The sequence below is a fragment of the Terrapene carolina genome, unplaced genomic scaffold (genome assembly GCF_002925995.2).
Source record: "Terrapene carolina triunguis isolate 2854851 unplaced genomic scaffold, T_m_triunguis-2.0 Scaffold136, whole genome shotgun sequence".
Classification (NCBI taxonomy): Eukaryota; Metazoa; Chordata; order Testudines; family Emydidae; genus Terrapene; species Terrapene triunguis.
This window is the reverse complement of record NW_020664487.1, coordinates 6,685,882-6,708,919: the sequence shown is the minus strand read 5'-3', so window position 1 is coordinate 6,708,919 and position 23,038 is coordinate 6,685,882. Positions and strand designations below refer to the sequence as shown.

Here is a 23,038-nt window from a genome sequence, read left to right as displayed (position 1 = left end):
TTATTTATAGTGTCACCAGAAAGTGAGAACAGGGGTTCTCATGGGACTTTTGTAGTCAGCATTGCAAGGTATTTACATGCCAGATATGCTAAACATTCGTATGCCCCTTCATGCTTCGGCCACCATTCTAGAGGACATGCTTCCATGCTAATGATGCTCGTTAAAATAATATGGTTAATTAAATTTGCGATTGAACTCCTTGGGGGAGAATTGTATGTCTCTGGCTTTATTTTACCCGAATTCTGCCATGTTATAGCAGTCTCGGATGATGACTCAACACATGTTCATTTTAAGAACACTTTCGCTCCACATTTGACACAATGCAGAGACGTGAGATGTCTAAATATAGTTACAGCACTCGACCCAAGGTTTAAGAATCTGAAGTACCTTCCAAAATCTGGTGTGGGATGAGGTGTGGCACTTGCTTTCATAGATTCTAGGACTGGAAGGGACCTCGAGAGGTCATCGAGTCCAGTCCCCTGCCTTTTAAGACTTTCAGAAGTCTTAAAAGAGCAACGCTCCAATGCAGAAACTACAGAGCCCAAACCAGCAAAAAAGCTGGTGGCATGACTCGGATGATGAAAAGAACATGCGTAGGTCCACTCTGCTTTAGATTGTTATTGAGCAGAACCCGTCATCAGCATGGACGCATGTCCCCTGGAATGGTGGTTGAAGCATGAAGGGACATATGAATCTTTAGCGCATGAAGCGGGCAGCATTATCTCCTGCAAATGTAAACAAGCGTGTTTGTCTGAGCGATTGGCTGAACAAGAAGTAGGACTGACAGGTTTCAGAGTAGCAGCCGTGTTAGTCTGTATCCGCAAAAAGAACAGGAGTACTTGTGACACCTTAGAGACTAACAAATTTATTAGAGCATAAGCTTTCGTGGGCTACAACCCGTTGTGGCCCACGAAAGCTTATGCTCTAATAAATTTGTAAGTAGGACTGAGTGGACTTGTAGGCTCTAAAATTTTACATTCTTATTTTTGAATGCAGGGTTTGGGTTTGTTTTTTTTACATAATTCTACATTTATCAGTTCAACTTTCATGATAAAGAGATTGCACTACAGTACGCGTATTGGATGAAGTGAAAAATACTGTTTCTTTTGTTTTTTTACAGGGCAAATATTTGTAATCCAAAATACATATAAAGTAAGCACTGTGCACTTTGTATTCTGTGTTGTAATTAAAATCAGTATATTTGAAAATGTAGAAAACATCCAAAATATTTAAATAAATGGTACTCTATTATTAACGGCGCGATTAGTCATGCGACTAATTTTTGTAACTGCTTGACTGCCCTAGTCCAGATATTAGAAAATTTCATTTAAATCCAGTCCACGATGGGTCATTATTCCGGAGAAGCTCCTTTGCCTTCTCCTGGTGAACAGCTCAACTCATCGCTACTGCCACAATCACTTGTCATCTTCCAGCACTTTCTCCTATCTATACAAATAGGGGATGTTGAACTTATCTCCAGAGCCTGCTCATGAGACTCCCCCACTCTCTCCAAGTCTCCTGTGCACTGCTTTAGTCCTGATTTGTACTCTTAGGGCCTCACTAAGGTTCTGCATTATGAAATCTAAGATAGAGGTGCCTCACCCTGCTAATCTGACAATTGTTTACATTTATATTTTGTCTTTTGTAGCTCACACTCCTGACCACTACCACAGCCCTCAGAGACCAAGACACCCTGTTACATGAGGGAGTTGTGTCTCAGGAGCAAGGATCTTGCCCAGATGGTATCTTTAGAGAAAACAGCTTCTCCAAAGATCTGGTTGGTCCTGTTCACTGAGTGCTGATGACCAGCTTAAAACATCCCACTTCTGAATGTTGAGTTTAGGGAGACTTTGCAGCTATTCCTGCTGCAGTTACTTCAGTTGATAGTCTTCTCCTGTGTGCCCGCCTCACACCACTCCCAGCAATAAACATCCAGTTTACAAGCCGTTTCGGGGCTGATTAGACATTTGTTCTCCAGCTCCTGGATCACCGTCCTCAGTGATTCTCTGCGTTGTCGTTCTCTGTCTAAAGTCTTCCTCAGATGTTCCTTGGCCTCTTCGAGCTCACTGATTACCTGATCTAATTTACACTTCAATTTCTTTGGACTGTCCATTATGCTGTAACTGTGCTCCTGGAAACAAAATTCAATACATTAGACATTCTCAACTTTCCCAAAAATCTCAGACTTCCACATGTTCTCCCCATTCACCAAGAAGGGGTTAAGAGACTGTTTAAAAAGCCAATCCCAACTCCCATTAGCAATCACTTTTTGCAAAACCATGTGGAGTGTGCAAAACCAATCCTCCTAGCTAGTTAATCCACTATGGCTTAATGGTGGAACAATGTATAAGAAATGGAGCTGCCCTTACTGCTCTCTGGTGAACAATAAATTTGAGGGAGATGCTTGAACTGATGCTCTAACACAAATGAAAACGGACACTGAGCCAAATGCACTGGTGACCTAAGAGGACGCCGTTCCCTGCGGTTACACTGGCAGTGAGCATGCCCCACTGTTTTGAAAGTCTGCTTTATTTAGGTGGGTTCAAACAAGTCACTTTACTTACCAAGATGAATTGGGAATGAAATTCTCCTGTACTGAAAGGCGAATCCACAAGCTGGTGGTTATGAACTGTTACTGGCAGTGTTTTCAGCGGAGTGTTTCGTCTGCCATGAACTTTTCCTCGTCTCTGCTGTTATAAATACATGTTTCACACTTCAGTTATTGAGTTAGAGACAGCAGAAAGATGGGATTGTGCAGGCTAATGTGTGGCTGCAGTGTGCTGGAAGCAGGGGGAAAGGTGAAGTGAGGAATGAGTCCCACGGTGAATTGGGATGCTAAAAGCTATTCGTTAAATAGAGATCTGTCATTGCAAGAACTAAGGTGAGGAGCTCTCCTGGGTCCCATCTAATAGGCGCTTTCCAGCCCAGTCTTTTTGGTATGTTGGGAATTTATTTAATGATATTATTGATTTGTATTAGGAAGCCCAGTAAAGGATCAGGACCTTATTATGCCAGGTCTAAAGCAAATCCCTGCCCTGAAGAGCTCACAGAATAAGCATTTGGCTAGGCTTGAGGTAATCAGTTTCACTTCTCATTTTATGTACTTGACCATTTCTTGTTCAGACTCACAATGGTTATTTTAAAAAAAAGCCTTCAAGGGCCTGATCCTCCACTGTTTACTCAGGCAATTCTGCCTGAGTACTGAGAGACCGAACAGGCCCAGAAAAATGCTAATCTTTGGGCACAATATTTTTCCACCTCTTCTCCTGTTACCTAGTGATAATCCAAAAGAAGAAAACATCTTCTGCATTCTATGTAAAGTGCAGGGAAAAGCCTGCCCGTGTTTGCCAATACAGTTAAATATAGGAACAATCACCTGCAGATTATAAAGACCAACCTGGAAGTGAGAAGGAAATTCAAAAATGGAAGGGATGACTCCAGGTTTGAGCCTGATGTTGGGACCTCTTGTGTCGAAGTCTGACTTCTTAAAGTGGCGCGAACATAACACATCTGCTTTCTTAGGCTCCCACATACCTGCAGAGTTCACATCGAGCCTTTTCGTGGCCAACACCCACCTTCTTTTGGCCTCCTCATCGGTGGGGAATCTAGGACAAGTGTGCAGACAGGAAAGCAAGTTGAATAGATAGCTATAGAGTCTCTAGCTTTACATAAGTATCTGTAACTCGTGATTGTAAAAGGGCAAACTTACAGGTAGCTTTGTGATCACTCCTTCAGGCAGTGTATAGCCTGTGTGTGATTGTATGCAGGTTGACACCCACACCCTACTCTAACCAGCCATGCCCCGCTGAGGTATAGAGCACTCCCAGCACCGCCTAGCAGACCCCTCCTTGTGCTCTGGTTACAGAGCCAACCATGTTATGACCTTCTGTGCAGGAAGAAAGGGGCTGTGTCCTCCCCCACAAGCTTTTGAGTCAAATTAATTCACTTGTATCCTGTTTACAGTAATAATTCATAAATCCTCAAGGAACTGACCTGGTAAATACAAACTGACAGAGGTGGGTTCAGTTCTGCAGCCAACGTCGTGACTGTTTCCACTGACTATTTCTGTATGGCCTTTCATTTCAGAGATTCCAGACACTTCACATTTCATAAGACTATGAACTGATTTCCCCAACATCAATTTTGGGTAGGGTAGAAGTGATTAGTTTAGACATAAATATTCCTCACTCAGATGATATGAAAATGACTGCTCTATTTTAAAGGATGACACATACGTAGTGAATCTTTTGAGGTATCTAGTTCTGTGAGTGGGAAAAAAAACACATTAAATGGAGTTTTAAAAATTTCCACAGCCACAGACCCACACCTGAGTCTGGATTATTTTGACTTTTATAACCAGCATTACGAGAATTATGTTACTTTGTGGCTACAATGTTTAGAAGATGATTTCTTTTGGTTGAGTCTGGGATGAGACAGAGGAAAGCCTTAAAATGTTCCTTTGGATAATCATGGGATACACATCCTGTGATATGACTACGTTTTCTGCACCCTTTCATTGTGCTAAACTTTATTTCTAAGATATTATTATTACTCAAGGGGACAGGCATTTGAGTTCATGTGTATTTTGGAAAGAAAAATACAAAATACTATTTTGATGGCAAGAAGCAGCCACTCTAAATGACTGGGTTTACAAACAAGGCTGCATGTACGAGTAAGGAGAAGAAATGCCAAGTGAATGAGTTACATAAGAACGGCCATACTAGGTCAGACCAAAGGTCCATCTAGCTCCGTATCCTGTCTTCTGACAGTGGCCAATGCCAGACGCTTCAGAGGGAATGAACAGAACAGGTAATCATCAAGTGATCCATCCCGTCGCCCATTCCCAGCTTCTGGCAAACAGAGGCTAGGGACACCATCCCGGCCCATCATGGCTAATAGCCATTGATGGACCTATCCTCCATGAATTTACCTACCGTATATACTCATTCATTAGCCCATTCGTTAATAAGTCGACCCCCCAAAATGGATAGGTAAAAATAGCAAAAACTGTATGACCCTTTCATAAGCCGACCCTATATTTCAGGGGTTGGAAAACTTTGGCTCCCGGCCATCAGGGTAAGCTGCTGGCGCGTTGGGACGTTTTGTTTACTTGGAGCGTCTGCAGGCATGGAGCCCCACAGCTCCCATTGGCTGGGAATGGTGAACTGCAACCACAGGAAGGTGAGAGGCTCCATGCCTGCAGACACTCCAGGTAAACAAAACGACAATGTATTAGATATTCAATTCAATGATTCCATAGAGTTTAAAATCGTCAAATTTTGGTGTAGACCCGTTTATAAGCCGACCCCCGCTCTTTGATGCATCACTTTTTTACCAAAAATATTTGGCTTATGGATGAGTATATACTTTTTTGAACCCTGTTATGGTATTGGCCTTCACAACACCCTCTGGCAAAGAATTCCACAAGTTGACTGTGCATTGTGTGAAGAAATACTTCCTTTTGTTTTAAACCAGCTGCCTGTTAATTTTATTTGGTGACCTCTAGTTCTTGTGTTAGGAGGAGAACTAAATACACTTCCTTATTTACTTTCTCCACACCAGTCATGATTTTATAGACCTCTCTCATATCACCCCTTAGTCATTTCTTTTCCAAGCTGAACAGTCCCACTCTTATTAATCTCTCCTCATACAGAAGCTGTTCCATACCCCATATCATTTCTGTTGCCCTTTTCTGAACCTTTTCCAAGTCCAATATATCTTTTTTGAGATGGGGTGACCACATCTGCATGCAGTATTCAAGATATGGGTGTACCAAAGATTTATATAGAGGCAATATGATATTTTGTCTGATTATCTATCCCTTTCCTAATGATTCCCAACATTCTCTTCACTTTTTTGTTTTGGCTGAGAGATTATCTTTAATGGAACAAATATAGACTACTGTGGCTATTGGCAGAGACGGCGAATAGCATGGGCAGAAATAGACCCTCTAGGGCAGGGGTGGCCAACCTGTGGCTCCGGAGCCACATGCAGCTCCTGTATAGACACCGACTCTGGGGCTGGAGCTACAGGCGCCATCTTTCCAATGTGCTGGGGGGTGCTCACTGCTCTGCCACAGGCCCTGCCCCCTTCCCCCCCCCCCCACCCCAGCCTGCTGTGCCCTCGCTCCTCTCCCCCAGAGCCTCCTGCACACTATCAAGCAGCTGATTGGAAGGGAGGGGGAGGCACTGATTGGCTGGGCTGCTGGTGGGTGGGAGACGCTGCGTGTGGGTGGCGGGAGCTGCTGACGTATTACTGTGGTTCTTTGGCAGTGTACATTGGTAAATTCTGGCTCCTTCTCAGGCTCAGGTTGGCCACCCCTGCTCTAGGGTCTATTTTAATCCACATTTGGACAAAATTTAAGATAATTGTATTCTAGTGGTTGTGTTAAGGTTGGCAGAACGTAAAGCAATAACTAGAGATTCTTTGGCTGATTCCTCTTTCAGGTTCCCCAAGTGTAGGGCAGGAATTAGTTAGAAGCTTTAATATCAGAGGATTTCTCCAGCCTGCTCACCTCACTTTGTCTGAGACCATCACACTGGTGGAATAGCAGACCAGAGAGAGAAAGAGAGAGATCATTCCCCATACGCTCCACTAGCAAATGGAGACAACCCTATCAGGTGTTCTGCAATCTCTGACTACTGTCCAGAATGGAGGGGAGTTATTCACACTGCCCACTCGGAACAGAAGGTACTTTCTATAAGTTCCTTAATAAAAGAGCTCAGATGGGGTAAAGGGCCATGTTTAGTGATGAAGGCAGTTTATATAGTTTTTTGGATCCTATGGAACTATCTTTTGTTATTAACACTTTCTCTGCCTTTGGGTTTCCACCTAAATGCCCAGTTTATCCATGCCCACCTTAACCCCAATCTTCTATGTTAGATAACCAGGAGAGAGAAAATAACCTTCTTTGTTCACTTTTAATCAATTTGATTATAAATATCTTGACTTTATAACTGACTCCATAAACAAGACATGGTGAAAGTCAAAGTATCAGAGGTCTGGGCATGAGCTCTTTTAATGGCTAATAAAGTATCTGTTGCTGAATTGGACCAAGTTCTCTCTTTTTGGAGTGTGCTCTGTATTGCCAGTAGCTTCCCCCTTATGAAGGTTGTGTTACTTTAACACTCTAGAAGCCAAATATTTTCAAATGACTGTACTATGCAATGTAAACATTTCACCCTCTTTGAACCACAGGTGAAGGCAAGCAGCTTGAGCACAGAAAAATCTTGAAATGTACAAGATTAAACTATGCCAAGGAACAAAAACAGTGGAATGATGATACTTTCTGTGTGCTAATTACTTAATTTCTATCTTCAAAGATATTTACAAAAAGTTTTATTGTTTTCCAGATGAGGTAATGAATGGGCAGAGAGACGGTAAGAGACCAAAGCTACAAAGCAAGGTCCTGCTCCTGCAAGCATCTCCCTGCAATGGGAGGTCCTATCCCACCACGGACCAGTTCCAATGAGCAGCGTCCAACTCAGTAGCAGCACTGGGATTAGAACCTGGATTTTGTAACTCTAGCTCTGGGAGCATGGAACTGGCTCACATCTGCCCCAGGTTCAAATGTAGACAGGAATCCTACTTTAAAAAAATATGCGGAGAAGTTACACAAGTCTATCAAGTTACACAAGTTAGATAAATGTCTATCAGAGATGGTCTAGACAGTATTTGGTCCTGCCATGCGGGCAGGGGACTGGACTCGATGACCTCTCGAGGTCCCTTCCAGTCCTAGAATCTATGAATAAAAGTCTGAACCTTACACGTGAAACGTTAGTCCTCGTAACTTGGAATTCGGCAAACATCTCGATGCACATCCAATCGCCGAGCAGCTCTTCACCATGGCACTGGTGGCTCATCACAGAACTGGGGGGGAAACTGAGGCTGAGCTGGGAAGGAAATGAGGTAAGTAAGTGACGGCCCCATTTAGCCTGGCGCGTTGACTCCAGCGCGTGCATGGGGGCACGTAGGGTGACCAGAGCCCAAGTATGAAAAATCGGGACAGGGGCTGGGGGGGTAATTGGAGCCTCTATAAGAAAAGCCCCAAAATCGGGACATCTGGTCGCGCTGGGGCATGACACCCGCACGGCCCCGTCCAGCACCGGGACCCTGTACGGACCGGTCCGAGACAAACTAACGCAGCCCAACGTGTTCGGGTTCCATGTGCTTTTAAGGGGGGGGGGGCGGCGTTAGTCACGTGCTAATGAACAGGATGCAAATCAGCTGGGCGCCACCTCGGTGACTAGAATGACGTAACTCCCGCGCTGCGGGAGACTTTCCCCGGGGGGAGGGGGGGCACTGAGCTAACCAGAGCTGCCCCGGGCCGGGGGGGGGGCAGGGAACCGGCACAGCCCGGCCGGGCCTGGCTTCGAACCGCCGCCAGCCCAGCGTGTCCCCGGGGGCCGGGCCGGGCCGCGCGCGGCAGAACCCGGGCGGGGGATGGGGGAGGTTCCGGGTACCTGGGGGCAGCGGCGCTTCCTCCTCCGGGCTCTTCGCTTCCGCCCCGCTTCCTCCGCCGGAAGTCCCGCTCACGACGGAGGCCGGAAGTCAGGGGCGGAAGTAGTTCGAGTCGTCGTCGTCGGCGGCGGCGCGTCACCATAGAGAAGCGGGCGGGCGGGCGGACAGAGCGGTTCCGGCGGCGGCGCTTCACCATAGAGAAGCGGGCGGGCGGACAGAGCGGTTCCGGCGGCGGCGCGTCACCATAGAGAAGCGGGCGGGCGGACAGAGCGGTTCCGGCGGCGGGCAGGGGGCTGTCCGCAGCGATGGCGGCGGCGGAGGCCGGCGGGGCGGGCTGTGAGCACTATCGCCGCAGCTGCCTGCTCCAGGTGGGCCGGCGCAGGCCGGTTTCGCGGGGGGGACCCCGGCCCATCCCGGGCGCCGGCAGCTCGTGTGGCTCCTCCCCCGGGCTTCGAGCGGGGCCGAGCCCAGCGGCGCGGGGAGCGGGTGTCCGGGCTCGGGGCGGGCGGGCGGGCGGGGCGGGCTCTGTCCGCCCCCAGCTTCCCGCGGCCGTGTCGCTAGATCACCCGCGGAGCGACCCGGGCCGGCCCCAGCGGCTCCTAGTGCCGAGCTCAGAGCGGCCGCCCGGGGAGTCCGCCCCAGCCCCTGCCCCAGGCGCTTTGTCGTGTCCTTGTCTCCCCGCCCGAGCCAGGCAGGGGGTCAGCGCTGTCCCCTGCCCGCCTAGGGCTAAACTCGGGGCACATCCTAACTTCCTCTGGTGTGTGGTGGGGCCAAGCGGCTGTGGAGGCCCAGGGCCGTGACACCCGTCCTTCGTTTGCTGCGCTGGGGAGATGGACCTTTAGAGCTAGAAGCATTTGTTGGTGGAGAGTTAACCTGGCTTCAAGCGTGTTCCCCTGTACGCTTCCATTTTCGGTCACCGGCCCTTTTCCTTCCTCTCTGTTCCCAACCCTATCCAGGCCTTGCTCTGGGGAGCCGAAATCAGGCCATTCCCAACCTCTGATACCTTACAAAGAAGAGACCAAGCTTGTGCTGTCACTAGCTCCACCGAGCTGACCTAGTCTAGGGCTTTGAAACACTAAAAGGGCAAATGAAATCTAGGCGCCCCCGGGAGTTGTGACTTACTTTTGGTTTCTTCATAGTTTGGCTCTTCTTTGTTTTTTTCCAGGCTCCTTGCTGCGGTAAGTTCTATGTTTGCCGTCTGTGTCATGACAGCAAGGAAGATCATCAGATGGATCGTTTTAAAGTAAAACAAGTGCAGTGTGCAAAGTGCAGAAGGATCCAGCAGGTGATGGTGTAGACTTTAATCTTTTCAATATGCTGTGACTGTAATTGTCATCGTCTGAATGGGATTATAAAACACAGATGCTTAATAGAGGGTCTTAATTTTACTCTGTGTGCGTGGGGGTAGATTTCGCCGTTCCTTCAAATGGTAAGATAAGACTAAAGGGAATTTCTACATTTTAGGGGGAAGTTGCATTTATCCTCTTTCCATACTTAGCCAGTTAACATTAAAGGAGGAGAAAGGCAGTTTCAGTTCCTAGCAAAACTAATATAAACACTCTAGTCTAGCTACAGAACATAAATAAATTAATGGAGATATCCCATCTCCTAGAACTGCAAGGGACCTTGAAAGGTCATCGAGTCCAGCCCCCTGCCTTCACTAGCAGGACCAAGTACTGAATTTGCCCCAGATCCCTAAATGGCCCCCTCAAGGATTGAATTCACAACCCTGAGGTTTAGCAGGCCAATGCTCAAACCACTGAGCTATCCCTCCCCCCTTAACATGGTTAAGGTTATAGACTGAAACTCTTACAACCAGGTCCCTTGGCTTTGTTACATTTGTAGTGTGGACAGGACCTTAATGTGTCTCCTGTAGCTTCTGATCGTTCCCTGTGTTCCTGCAGGTAGCACTTCCACAGCAGCACTAGTAAGTGCGGAGATAGGTGCTATAGAAAACTCATCTAGATAATGAAACTTACAACCATATCTGTTTCATTCTGCTGTTTTGGTATTTCTGGACCAATGCTGTGTACAGGATTTGTGTCTAGATTTGATCCCCCCCCCCCCTTCCAATATACTGCCACAGTAATAAGAATGTAGGGGGGGAGGGGAGAACATAGGATTCTATCTCGTGTCCACCCAAACTAAGTGGCTTGACCAAGTATGGCAAATCCTATAGCCCTATTTCTCGGGCTTATTCTGTGAGACAAAGTTTGAAATCTAATTCTTTAGACAGCGTGTAAAATGTCCCCAGTGAAGACTGTTTCTGATTAAAAGAATAAGGAAACTTTATAAAAATCCTGTCAGGATTGGCAGGTGCAAACATGGATTTACTGTGACACAAGACATTTTAGGCCGGCAATTCTAAACTCTAAACTTGCATATATGCATCATTTTTGTGGGCAGGAGATGGAATGGGGCACAAAGCTATATAAAATCCTGAAAGTATAGGCTTTGTCATGTGGGACAACAGGCTGTGCTTACCAAGTCTTAAGTTTAACCCTAGTGACAACGGCCCATTAAAGTGCTAGCTTAAAGAACTAAAAGAACCCCTCTCACCCAGCAAAATGTTGGTAGTTGCTTATGTAATGTGTATGTACTCATAGGCTCAACAGAGTTGTGAGGATTGCAGCAGTACGTTTGGAGAATATTACTGCGGTATATGCCACCTGTTTGACAAAGACAAGAAGCAGTATCACTGTGAGAAGTGTGGCATTTGTAGGTACTGTATTTAAAAATATTAATATTTTTTCTTCAATGTTTATTATTCATGTTTCCAAGTTTACAAAGCAATTCTGCTTAGGTTGGCTTAAATATTGGTAACTTTAAGATATAGTATTTGAAATTGAAATTATGCATTGTGTTTAAGAATTCAGGATGCTAGAAGGCAGCTATGAGTTTAAAAATAGGTCTTGCTTAAAGAACACTTTAAAAAGTCATTCCATTATTTGCATATAGTTTTTTGCCTCTGTGTGTAATGTAGATATGGGAAAGTTTAGGGGGTGTCCTTTTATACTGAATTCTCATTAATAAAGGGACAGTTTTGTCAAGTAATGACTTGTTTAAAAGCTTTCTGTTGCTTTTAAATGCCTAATTAAAATGGATTTTCCTAAAACAATTCTGATTGTAGGTCTTAAACTTCATGATTCCCTTTTGTTCACTAAAATAAATCTTCTAGTGATGTTGCACAGGTTTAACGCAGTCAGGGAAGGGAAAAATTCCCCCCCCATCCTCTGTTGCATATTCTGCACTCATTTCATGTATAGAATGCCAAAAACAGAATATGCAGTAGAGCGCTGTACTTTGGGTAAAAGATCTGTAATGTTTGTTGTAGGAGGGGGGAAAGACTTCTTAATTTTCCACTGCTGCAAAAAAATTGTCCTTTAAAAAGATCTACACAAACATCTTGAAATCTTGGTGGCTGAATTAAGTTAATATTGTTCTGTGTTTAAACTATAGCAGCATTCTGCAGCAGACCTATGCTATGCATTTTCATCTAACTCCTCTGTACCACTGATTAATATTAAGGAAAGCAGTCTTAGAATTTTTGACTTCCACAGTTATAAACATGTTGGTGCTAATTTCTCTTCATTTTAGAGAGAACATTAACATGATAGTTCAGAGTCTTTGTTTCCAGAGATTGGGTTCCAGAGATTCCTAAATGCATGACTTTTGGAGAGATTTGAACTGTGTTTACGTAATAGAAAATGTGTAAAACAAGTGTCTGTTTAACCTGTGCTAATTGTAGTTACTTAGATCTATTGTTACTAGGAAATAACAGGGGTAGCATCTGCAAATCTGAGACTAATAGTGGATTTTTTGAGATGCAGGGAAGCAGGCTGCATATTGGAGATAAGCTTTTCCTTCTGATGTAGCTCAAAAATAATGAAGGTTTGATCTTTAAAAATGTCACTGAATACATAATGGTGGGGAATTATTTTAGTACAGGCATCTGTTGAAGCAGTTTCCTTGCACTGCAGCTATTGTAAATGTCTGCCATTGTGAAAATTAATAAGTGCTAAAGAGGGGGAAAAGTTGGTGGCTACCATAAAACAAAGGCCATCATCTTGAAAATATACTTTATCTTAAAGTTGCCCTGGTTACTGTTAAAAGTGACACTTACAAATATTTAATTTAAAGGCTCGAAGGAAACAGTTAAAAATATTGTGCTTTTGACAGCTCTTTGTGTAATCAGTTTCACTTCTTAACTGCATAAAATGTCACAGTCCTTTTAAAATAAAACATTTTCTTGATCTGGGAGAGAAATAATCTTTTCTAAGTGTGAAACTTTTCTTGCAGGTATTAAAATGTAAATTGTACAGAAATTGGCAAACTATTCCTAACTGACTGCCTGTCTCTTTAGGATTGGTCCAAAAGAAGACTTTTTCCATTGTTCAAAATGTAACTTATGTCTAGCCTTGAGTCTTCAAGGAAAACATAAGGTATGAATGTAATACTCTATAGTTTCATTTAAAAAGAACACAGCTCCCCCCTAGCACTGTGTTTATGAAAATGAGCTGTTATGTCCTAGCTAGGACATGTATAATACAGACCAGGGCTGTGCATACTTTCCTCCTTCCACCAATGTCTCGCAGTCCTGAACAGCAACATTGATCAACACTGGACTTTTGTATTGCTTCCCTTGCAATGTCAATCCCATGGAATATACTCTTTGAAATTTCATTGTTCATCTGGAGGTCCCCGTATCTGTGATCAACTCTTCTAGAAATGTTTTAAGATTCTCTGTTTGATTTGCCACTTTCCTAGTGGCATCTAGTTGTTTCTTTTTTGGAAGTCCCATAACAATTAAAAAAAAAATTAAAATTGGAAATTTTAGCCTTCACAGATTTTACTGGAATCCCCTTTGATGGAATTTGAACCCATCTTTGGGGTAGTAAAAGGTTTCATGAAACTTTTATATATTCTAAGGAAATGTAGATCCAAGTACTTCTATTATGCAAGAATCTACATTTATTTTTCTTTCCTGTTAAGCTGTCTTTTTTCTTTCTTTACAAAGTGCATTGAAAATGTCTCCAGGCAGGACTGTCCAATATGTTTGGAGGTAAGGGTTGTTTTTTTAAATGTTTCCGCTATTAAAAGTTTACTTGAAAATAAATTCTATAGCTTAATTGTGTACCTACTGAAATATTCTTTTTTGGCTTTGACTTTAGCTTTCTGGGTGTGTTTGGTACTTGGGAAAATACATGCTAATTCTTATGTCTTGAAACAGGACATTCACACCTCGCGTGTTGGAGCCCACGTTCTGCCGTGTGGACACCTTCTTCATAGGTAAAGCCATTGCCATAGAATCCTCAATATTAGAGATGGAAATCTATTGTATCTTCCAGTCCATCTCCTCACTAATGCAAGCCTGATTGTTCTCTGCTGTCTTCAGTAGTGGTCCGAATGTCCCAAGCAATGGGGCTTCCGTCCTTTCCCTTGGAGACTGCTCCCCAACCCAGTAAAACTTCCTGACAGAGAGGCTTCCTTGATGTTCATCTTACATTTTCCCTTGCTTAATTTCTTCTTGTTACCACTTATACTACAGCATATCACCCTAAATAATGTCCTCCTTGGTGCAGTCTGTTGTGCCGTCCCCTCACTCTGGCCCTATAATGAGCAGTGTGTGTCTGGAGCCTCCTGAGGAGCCCAGTTGGCTCTATGAAGGCACCCCCTGTGGAGCTTGTTGGAGGGTCCAGGACTCAAGTTGTCTCTTAACCAGTCAATATATTTAACTCTTAATTTTCATCCTGCATCGTCCTGGCGTCCACTGAACATTTCTATTGCTCTAGGAAATCTTTCCAGTTTGTCATTAATTTTTATGCTGACATGGTGCTCAGAACTGAATACAGCACTGCCGGAGGGTGGTCACAACAGAGTCATGTATTTCCTTCATGTCCTGTGAATCGATGCAACTGTATATTCAACCCAAAATGTCCTTATCCCTTTTTTGTTTCTGTTCGCTATTATGTCTCATTGGACATACCTTTGAATTTCTTCTATTCCTAGGTCTCCTTCATTGTTGTTTGCCGGGCTCCCCCTCCTACTGACTGTACGTTGTAGATTAACATTCTCCAGATGGAGCAGCATGAATCTTCCCTAACTGAATCTCTCTTTGCTCTGTTCTGCCCATCTCCCTGACTCTCTCTGAAGTAGTTCTCTGTCCCTGTTGTTTGGAGTGATCTTGAATCATCTGCAAGTTTCATTCCCACGCTATTGACTCCTTCCTCCACTTCACTACTGAAGATGTCAGAATAGGACCTAACACGTTCTGGTCTCCTTGGGTCCCTCTAAACACTACGTGTTGGTGCTTGGTTGCCTCCCTCTTTCCACTGCCATACGAATTATTTTTTAACCATAGCTCTTTGGCTAGCTCGCTCTTCCTTCAGTTGAAGCCCCACTTTTCTGTCCAGAGGGTTTAAACCACAGTGACTTCACCTTCCTCGTGTAGCTACTAATGTGACCTTGTGTTTTCTTTTTAGAACTTGTTATGAAGACATGTTAAAAGAGTGAGTATTCTGACCCCACTTCTTCCTAAGTACCATGGCAATGCAGACTCCTGAGCTGGAGAAGTAAAGATTGCTTTGATGATCCAGGGCTGAGTGATTTAAAGGCAACTGTTAACAAAGCAGTCTCTCCTCAGCTACTTCCAACAAATGCTGTGCAATGTGTTCATGTTGTACATCACCTGTCTCATTGACTACGCTGTCATATAATCCCATTCATAAACTTATTGACTACATCTTCAAGCTAGTGGGGTTGTTTGCCCCACTGCTCCTGTGGGGAGCTGTGCCAGCCCCTCACTCCTCTGATGGACAGACGCCTTTTGCTCCTTTCCAGCCTAAATTTATTCATGGCCAGTCTATCCCCATTGGTCCTTGTGCCAACGTTGTTCTTTACATTCAAGAGCTCTTCTCCTTCCCTGGGGGTTTTCCTCCCCATCCTGATGTATTTAAACTGACTCTGTCACACCAGCATCTTCCTGACTTGTATTTTGTCTCCTTGCCAGAGGTTACCGATGCCCCCTGTGCATGCACTCAGCTTTAGATATGTCCAGGTACTGGCGACAATTGGATGACGAAGTGGCGCAAACCCCCATGCCCACGGAATATCAGAACATGATGGTGGAGGTAAATAGCGACACTTTTTTCTCACCGTGCCCCCTTCCAGTCTCCCTCCATTATTGGCCACTCTCTGCCCTCCTGTTAGCCAGAGTAGAGAGCAAGCAGAGCTCTCGCTGAAACAAAAGGTAATGTTACCCTTTGGCATGATGCAGAACAATTTGTTTCTCATGTTCAGGGGATCAGGTGACCAGCTAGGTGAAGAACTATGTTGTTCCTTACCCACCTGCGCCCTGGTATAGCATTGCACTAGGCAGGGGGTGGGGGAATTACTCTTCTGAAACATCAGACAACAGCAGATCAGGGAGCCACTGTCCTCTGCAGGAGCAGGAATGTATGGTCTCCTCCCATTTCAGAGTCAACATACTGTTTGTGCAAAGCACTCGGACGTTTGCCAGTGTTAGAGTGGCAAATTGAGTGCCGCTATTCTAGCCAAGGGTAACTCAGCCTTTGACATCCACATTGGGCCTGGCTTCTGCTTGCTAGTGAGACTTAAATTAGGACCAGGGCTATGTAACTTATTCCAGCCGCACCCACAAAGCCAGCCCAGATGCCCCACTTCCCTAGTGTTTCTTGGATTGAGGATGGTTCAGCTTTTTTAGTTGATGTAGAAAAGAACATATTTCCTAGAATGGGTTATCTGAAGTCTCATAGAGCAGCGTCAGGGAGCCCCCACAGACGGAATTAGCGTAACCAGTGCTTTGTGTCCTCTCCAGTCTTCATCTGCTGGATTGTCTCGGAAAGCCAAATTTGTTATGCATCTAATATGCAAAAAATAAAAAGGTAATCAAAGTTGTTAAACAGCACACTTATCTAAACCATATTAGTAAAAAAAAAATTCATAATATTAAAAAAGAAAATTTGCAGTTTGCAAGGCTTAGAAGGTCTTAAATCTAGGGCACCACATGAAATTAATAATTCAACTGCGCCAATTATAATTGCTGTTTAAAATGAACAGGAAATCATAAAAAATTAGTATATGTAACAATATAAGTACAATAGAAAATAAGATCTATAACCAGCATTATCCCAGTGTAAAAATGGCAACATAAGGGAAAAATAAAACAGACAGCCTGCTGTAAACAAATCAAGCACAGATGGTTCTGTAAGTGCTCAGCTGAAATAAACCGGACCACCAGTGCAGGAGTTTGGGCCCAACTAGTCATTAAAGAGATTTGAAGGAGGTGGTACTGCTAGGGACACACTATGTGCTGTGAAATAACACAACTTCTCGGTGGAGACAACACCATGCCATGGGAGCCTGAACCTCACCTCTCTGACTGAGATTGGGACCCATGCCTTATGGCCACGTGTAAAAATAAAAATGTAACGGAAGTCGTGACAGACAGTGAGAATCACTGGTGGCCAATCTCGTTGCACCTGTACCTCCCTTGCCCATTAACACCGCTGACTTCATACAAAGGAAAATAGAGCAATTGGTGCCCATTGTCCAACTAATAGCCAAGCAACAAACAATTGAAAACAATACTGTACCAAAGGAGGTGAGTTTGGGCCCCCTGGTTCATACTTTAAGCCTAATATTAAGTCATTCAAATAATTATCACCACTGTGGTCTTAAAAATGTGCTGCTAAATATTAAACTTAACCCCCTCCCCCAAAAAAGAATACAGATACTACAAATAGCTATATTTTTTGTTTTATATTACTAAAACCTAACCCAACATAAATAAGCACATACAAACCCCTCATTAAAAAAAAAAAATCAAATTAAAAACAAAATATATTAAATAAATCAACAAAACTCAAAAAGTAAAATATCTAAACCAACTAAAATAAAGGACAAAAACTGTTTACTATATATAACAAAAAAATAAAATAAGAATATAAAAATAAAATAAAAAGACATCTGGTAGTAAGCAAGTTTTGTTCTAGCCACAACGTTTTATGCAGCCTCCTGTTTGTCTTACGGCAGCTCTGTTTTATTACAGATCCTTTGCAATGACTGCAGCACCCGGTCCACGGTTCAGTTCCATATCTTAGGCATGAAGTGTACAAGCTGTGAATCCTACAACACTGCTCAAGACGGAGGATGCAGGATGGCTCTGGAGCAGCAGTGACTAACACACACATCACGTGTTACTGGAAAGAAAACCATCCTTGTTTGATATGGCTGCTAAGGCACACTGCAACGTCTCATAGTACAAATGGTTTCTCTGTTCACGTCTTATCACAAAATCCCAATTCCTGGTGCCGAATTCAGGCTCCTTAGGAGACTGTCACTCTCTGCTGTTAGCATAGCCTACGATTCTCCCACTGCAGTGGTTGTGAAGTGCAAATCCAGTCAGAGCGCCTGTGAGATCTCACCCCTCTGCTTTCTACGGTGATGCTCCGTGGAGAGTGTTCTTGTCTGGTGGAACTTCCCCTTCCGTGGTGCTGCGCATCTCACACACAGTGTTAGTCCTAGAGAACTGCAAGTTTTAGAGGAGAGCTCAGCTGTCTTTTCTACCACACTGTATAGATACATATTTCTAATAAGATGATTTATAAGCAATAGCTGTCAGAACTGAACTGATTCTGTGGCATCTGAGGGCTCTGACCAGATTCTGTGGAGGCTGTTACTTCCAGGAAGAGAGGGCATCAAGAATAGACAGATACCCATTCTGCATAGAAATCTGTGGGAAAGGTCAGTAGCTTGGAGTGCTATCTTATGGAAAGCTTAAGTATTCAGTCTTTTTGGTAAATAGATTTTGTTTGTAAGTTTATTTGTAGGTGGATGAAGTCTGGGAAATGGAGGTGACTATAGATGGAAGAGGTGTGGTGGTATAAATCATTTATCTTCATCTACATCTCCCATCCACAACCTGCACAAAGTAAAAACGGGCAGGTTTATTGGTGTAAAGCAAGGCTACTGTGTGTCAAATCAGTGTGGGTATATAACACTTTAAAAACAGGGCTCAAAGCTGCTGCTTCTCTACTGATTTCTCGGGGGAACTAGCTTCTCCACTTCCTAGTTCCTTTCACCTGCTGCAATTACACTAGCTATTGATTTCTCTCCACCCCGAAGGCCCTGATGCTGAAAAGTCTTACCAACATGCTTCTTTTAAATATGCCAGTGGTCTGTTCACTTCAGTGAGTCTATTCAGGTGCATAAAGTTAGGCATGTGCATTCGTCTTTTCAGGATTGAGGCCAAAAATAGTTAATTCCATTGATTCTGCAATTTTGCAGAAATTCTCCAGTTTAGGGACACTCTCAGGTGGCTTAGGCCCAGTCTTTGCTTTTGTGGTTATGTTTTCATGAAACTAGATCTTACAAAACAGTTGTTAAAAGCGTCTACAGTCCAGAGCGTTGGCAGTCTGAATACTGCGGGATGGCCCTCCTTTGTGAGAGCCAGTGTGTGAAAGTAGCTCCAGGTATATATGAAAGACCTTTGTCTCTTTCATTGTCAATGCAGAAAATCACAAACCTAGCTTCTCGCTATATAGCTTATTTTTTAAACTTGTTCTAATTATCTAAAGTGTCACTAAAATTTTATTTTTCATCTGACAGTGTCCCTTTATGCTCAAAAATACTTCAACTCTTAAGTGGTGTGTGATAGTATTAGTGTATCCTGCTACTGAAATCTAAGTGCATATACATAGGTATCTTTTTCTAAAGCACTTTTCTCAATGCCATAAATTAATGTATTTTGATGTACAGTAATATCTTTAATAAAGCAGATTATAGTAAACTCTTCATTATCTTGGTGGTCGATGTTCCTGGGAAGTGTCAAGTGAGTTTGAACTAAAATAGGATGGTGTAAAAATACAGTTTGACAGTTAATTTCAATGGCAGTGATGGATTTTTCACTTCTCTAGATGCTGGACCCACTGGCGTGGGAGGATGCAACTCAGCTGGAATACTACTTGACTCAAAGTTTTTATACTAGATCTATGCTGTGCCTTTTGACCTGCACAGTTGTTCACGCTGGAAATAGTTTTCCAGCAGCTCATGTTGTTCCTCAATCTCTCCATGGCAGTCCCCACAGCTACACTGGACTCTGCATGCCTCCCTCACGAGGTAATTTGATGTTTTCTCTGCAGTTACGACCGCGTGCAATAAATGTGACTCTAATAGTGCTATGGAATGTTGCAACATCCATAGTTAGTAAGTTGCAAATTAAGCACAGACAGTTACCTTGACCTCTGGGGTATGTCTAGACTGCACACTCCTTTCAGCAGCATTAGAGTACATAAGCGATACACACCCCTAGCATGGATACAAATAGAAATGTAGACAGTGAGACACACAGACAGACCTGAACGCTGTGGATACGTACCCTACTCGACTCTGCTTGCCCAAGCAGTGCAGCCCCATTTACACTGCGGTTTTTAGCAGCATAGTGTCCCGCTGCCTCCTAGCTGCTGGAGTCTTTCCCCGTTGCAGGGAAAGGCATTGGTAGCTGGAAAGACTGGCTGGGGGACGTAGCGGGGAAAGGCTCCGTCAGCTCCCCACTGCCAAGTCTTTCCCTGCTTGCCCTACCCTCAACAGAGCCTTTCGCTGACGTGCGTAGCGGCACCCCACAGTGTGGACTCAGCCTGCTTTTCACTGTGGCGTATAGCTACAGGTAACCTGCGTGCTGCTACGAGAGGTGCGCAGTGCAGATGTAGCCCTTGTGACACCCCGTTCTAACGTGCTTAAATCCAACATTTGACCTGCAGCTCCCTGACCCCACTTGCTGCTGGATACTAAGTGTATTCATGTGCCATCCTCTCGGGATCTCTAGAACAGTAGGCAGGACTAGACGTACTTTTTTGCAGCACAGGTGAGGAAGGTGGCTGCTGTGGGTGTGTGTTAGGCAGTGGTGAAGTGGACTGATGGCTCCATTCTTCCTAACTTTGGTAAACAAATGTCTTCCCAGACATTGAGTTCATGTGCACGGCAGCGGGGAGGTGTAATTCCTGAAGTGGGTAGACAGACATGCACTGAAAATAGCAGCGTGGCCATGAGCCTGTACCTAAGATCTCTGATGGAATTGTACTCGGGTGACTAGCCTGAGCTGCTGCCCATGCCGATCAGAGCTAGAGTGGGTACGTCTGCCTGAGTTGGAAATTACACTTCTCGGCTGCAGTGTAGACCTGCCCTATCAGTGACAATTGCCACCACTGTCGTTCGAAACCCAAAATGCAAATTAACAGCCTTTCCCCGTGGTACTGTGCTAAGTGTATTATGGTGGTTGGACAGCAACTTACAAAGCAAACACCACTGGACGCTTTGCCTTTTATTTGAATAGGATTTGTGGGGCTGTTCCCCCCCAACAGAGGGGAGCCTACGAAAGCAACAGTGAAGAAAAATCCTTGGTTTTGTCAGTCAAATGAAATAATACAGTTCAATATTAAAACTTGTTGATTGAGTGACCTACCCTGCTGTGTCTAGCTTGGGAAACTGCGAATCAGTTTCTCTTTTCTGTGTATGTGTATTTATCAATCAGATTAAAACTGCTTTTTTTTCCCTGTCCTTAAGGTCTGATCTTTAAATTGGTCGGGACAGATCCAAATAGTCATACACGTAATGTGCACAGCCTCTATGCCAGTGGTGTGAGCTGGGCACACGGGTAAACGGCCTTTTTTCCATAGGACACAGGGGCAACATCTGTTATGATTTGCTCCATGTTGCTTTGGAAACCTGCAAAATTAACATTCCAGCAGAGGCTAATCGATATATTTACTGTTAAGGAGAAACATTTTGTCTCCAGATCGTGCTCCTGCCAGATTCTTGCAGTGATGGAAGCACAGGCTTGGGACGTCACTGACTAGTCTAGCAGGAGAAGTAGATGTTTTATCTGACGTGACAGATATGTTGGTGGCCAACAGATGGGCTGGGGAGTTGCCCTCCTAAATGCCAGTACTGTCGGCATTCAATGAGAGCAAGCTGCAGCTACTGCCAGCAAGATAGTAATTGCGCTGCTCAAGAGAGACTCAGCCAAGTTAAAATGCAACTGTTTGGGTCTGCCCAGCGACTGCCACCCTCATTTGGAACGGTCGGTGCTTGTGCTGAGTAGAGCAAGAATTAAAAATACTACTCCAGTCTCTAATAACATCCAGACTTAGGCCTGGTCCACACTACCCCCCCACTTCGGACTAAGGTACGCAAATTCAGCTACGTTAATAACGTAGCTGAATTCGAAGTACCTTAGTCCGAACTTACCGCGGGTCCAGACGCTGCAGGCAGGCTCCCCCGTCGATGCCGCGTACTCCTCTCGCCGAGCTGGAATACCGGCGTCGACGGCGAGCACTTCCGGGATTGATCCGGGATCGATTTATCGCGTCTATACAAGACGCGATAAATCGATCCCAGAACATCGATTGCCTGCCGTCGGACCCGGAGGTAAGTGTAGACACACCCTTAGCCACGAAATTAGATACAATTCTGTGGACATGCTCTGTATTGCATGAAATATCCCTGTTTACTAATGCAAGCCAACTCCTTTTTTTTAATAGGCAGAGGCTTCTTAGAGTTAAGAGCCATTAACCTGGGCCAAGATTTGAAAAAAGGGATGCCTATAATTAAGCTCCTCAATAAATGTCTGGCTTTTCAAAAGAGCTAAGCCCCCCCAAGCAGCTCCCACTGGCTTCTGGAAAGCTTGGCTGTGAGATTTTTATGAAGAATATCGGTGTGGAAAGCTTCTCAACAGCAACGTGAAGCGCAAGTTGCTGCTTGTTCATTAGTAGGATGTCTTAGCGTGTGCTGCCATTTATGCAGAGTCACTGAGTTAAGGTTCTTAGCTGCTTTCGGGCAGGGCTTGCCTTGGTCCCATTTCTTTTCCATTCTAATGATCTATGTAGAATTGGGTGCTGAGCTTTGATATTTTTGTCCCCCTAAAAGAAGCCCCTACGTACGTACCTTCCTGTTCTAGCTATGGCCACTATTGCTCATTGGAGCTTGGGGGTGTAATCATTGCATGAAGCAAGCTGAAAAGAATAGTAATGTGGGATTAAAAACTCTCACATTAGAGAGAATATTTTATGCTCTAGCTGTTTTAGAAGTAGAGGGATGTCCCTTGCAAATAGAAAGAGGTATCTCCAAAAGACTCTCTTGAATCACAGGATCCATGAGCTGAATTAGGGGGAGGGATAGCTCAGGGGTTTGAGCTTTGGCCTGCTAAACCCAGGGTTGTGAGTTCAATCCTTGAGGGGCCATTTAGGGATCAGGGGCAAAAATCTGGCTGGAGATTGGTCCTGCTTCAAGCAGGGGGTTGGACTAGATGACCTTCTAAGGACCCTTCCAACCCTGATATTCTGTGAGTTAGGAATAGCTTACCTATTTATGCTTGATTCAAAAACAAAATGACAAGGGGTTAAATAATAGTATCCAGGGATCAGGAGGGGGTTTTTTGTGCATGCAGGAAAGATACACGAATTATATTTTCCTTAGAAGAACACAAGTTGCATCTGAAGAAATACAGGTGATGGTGGGGGCTGCAGATCAGAGGAGGGACAGCAGAAATCACATTGCCAAC

The 23,038-nt window shown here is 44.3% G+C and overlaps 3 protein-coding genes across 5 annotated transcripts in view; 2 read left to right on the top strand and 1 right to left on the bottom strand.

Annotated features, from left to right (window-relative positions):
• Positions 1–7,692, top strand: part of CDKL2 (cyclin dependent kinase like 2) — a 47,001-nt gene extending 39,309 nt beyond the window's left edge. The window contains exon 15 of the mRNA XM_026653250.2: positions 7,353–7,692. The gene's annotated coding sequence lies outside the window, so the exon portion shown is untranslated. The remainder of the gene's footprint in view (positions 1–7,352) is intronic.
• On the bottom strand, positions 1,229–8,549 carry THAP6 (THAP domain containing 6). Its single transcript, XM_026653251.2, has 5 exons — positions 8,463–8,549; positions 7,767–7,892; positions 3,398–3,605; positions 2,565–2,690; positions 1,229–2,131 (listed from the first exon to the last, which is right to left on the bottom strand). Exons 2-5 carry the CDS (start codon positions 7,844–7,846, stop codon positions 1,877–1,879), a joined length of 669 nt encoding a protein of 222 aa, XP_026509036.1. The 5' UTR covers positions 7,847–7,892; positions 8,463–8,549; the 3' UTR covers positions 1,229–1,876.
• A 197-nt stretch (positions 8,550–8,746) lies between these two features.
• On the top strand, positions 8,747–19,275 carry RCHY1 (ring finger and CHY zinc finger domain containing 1). 3 transcript variants are annotated; one of them, XM_024208698.2, is made up of 9 exons: positions 8,747–8,828; positions 9,626–9,745; positions 11,067–11,182; positions 12,824–12,902; positions 13,478–13,522; positions 13,691–13,749; positions 14,943–14,969; positions 15,470–15,590; positions 17,531–19,275. In XM_024208698.2, exons 1-9 carry the CDS (start codon positions 8,766–8,768, stop codon positions 17,657–17,659), a joined length of 759 nt encoding a protein of 252 aa, XP_024064466.2. In that variant the 5' UTR covers positions 8,747–8,765; the 3' UTR covers positions 17,660–19,275. The 3 variants fall into 3 exon arrangements, with proteins under 3 accessions (XP_024064466.2, XP_024064467.2, XP_024064468.2); XM_024208700.3 differs by lacking the exon at positions 8,747–8,828 and adding an exon at positions 9,122–9,217; XM_024208699.2 differs by lacking the exon at positions 14,943–14,969.
• The last annotated feature ends 3,763 nt before the right edge of the window (positions 19,276–23,038 follow it).

Coding starts and splice junctions, on each gene's coding strand:
- THAP6 (XM_026653251.2), bottom strand. CDS start 7,846: ATGGTGAAGAGCTGCTCGGCGATTGGATGTGCATCGAGATGTTTGCCG. Junction 3,606..7,766: donor CGAGGACTAACGTTTCACGT/GTAAGGTTCAGA, acceptor CACTTGTCCTAG/ATTCCCCACCGATGAGGAGG. Junction 2,132..2,564: donor TTCATTCCCAATTCATCTTG/GTAAGTAAAGTG, acceptor TTTTGTTTCCAG/GAGCACAGTTACAGCATAAT.
- RCHY1 (XM_024208698.2), top strand. CDS start 8,766: ATGGCGGCGGCGGAGGCCGGCGGGGCGGGCTGTGAGCACTATCGCCGC. Junction 8,829..9,625: donor GCCGCAGCTGCCTGCTCCAG/GTGGGCCGGCGC, acceptor GTTTTTTTCCAG/GCTCCTTGCTGCGGTAAGTT. Junction 13,523..13,690: donor ACTGTCCAATATGTTTGGAG/GTAAGGGTTGTT, acceptor GTCTTGAAACAG/GACATTCACACCTCGCGTGT.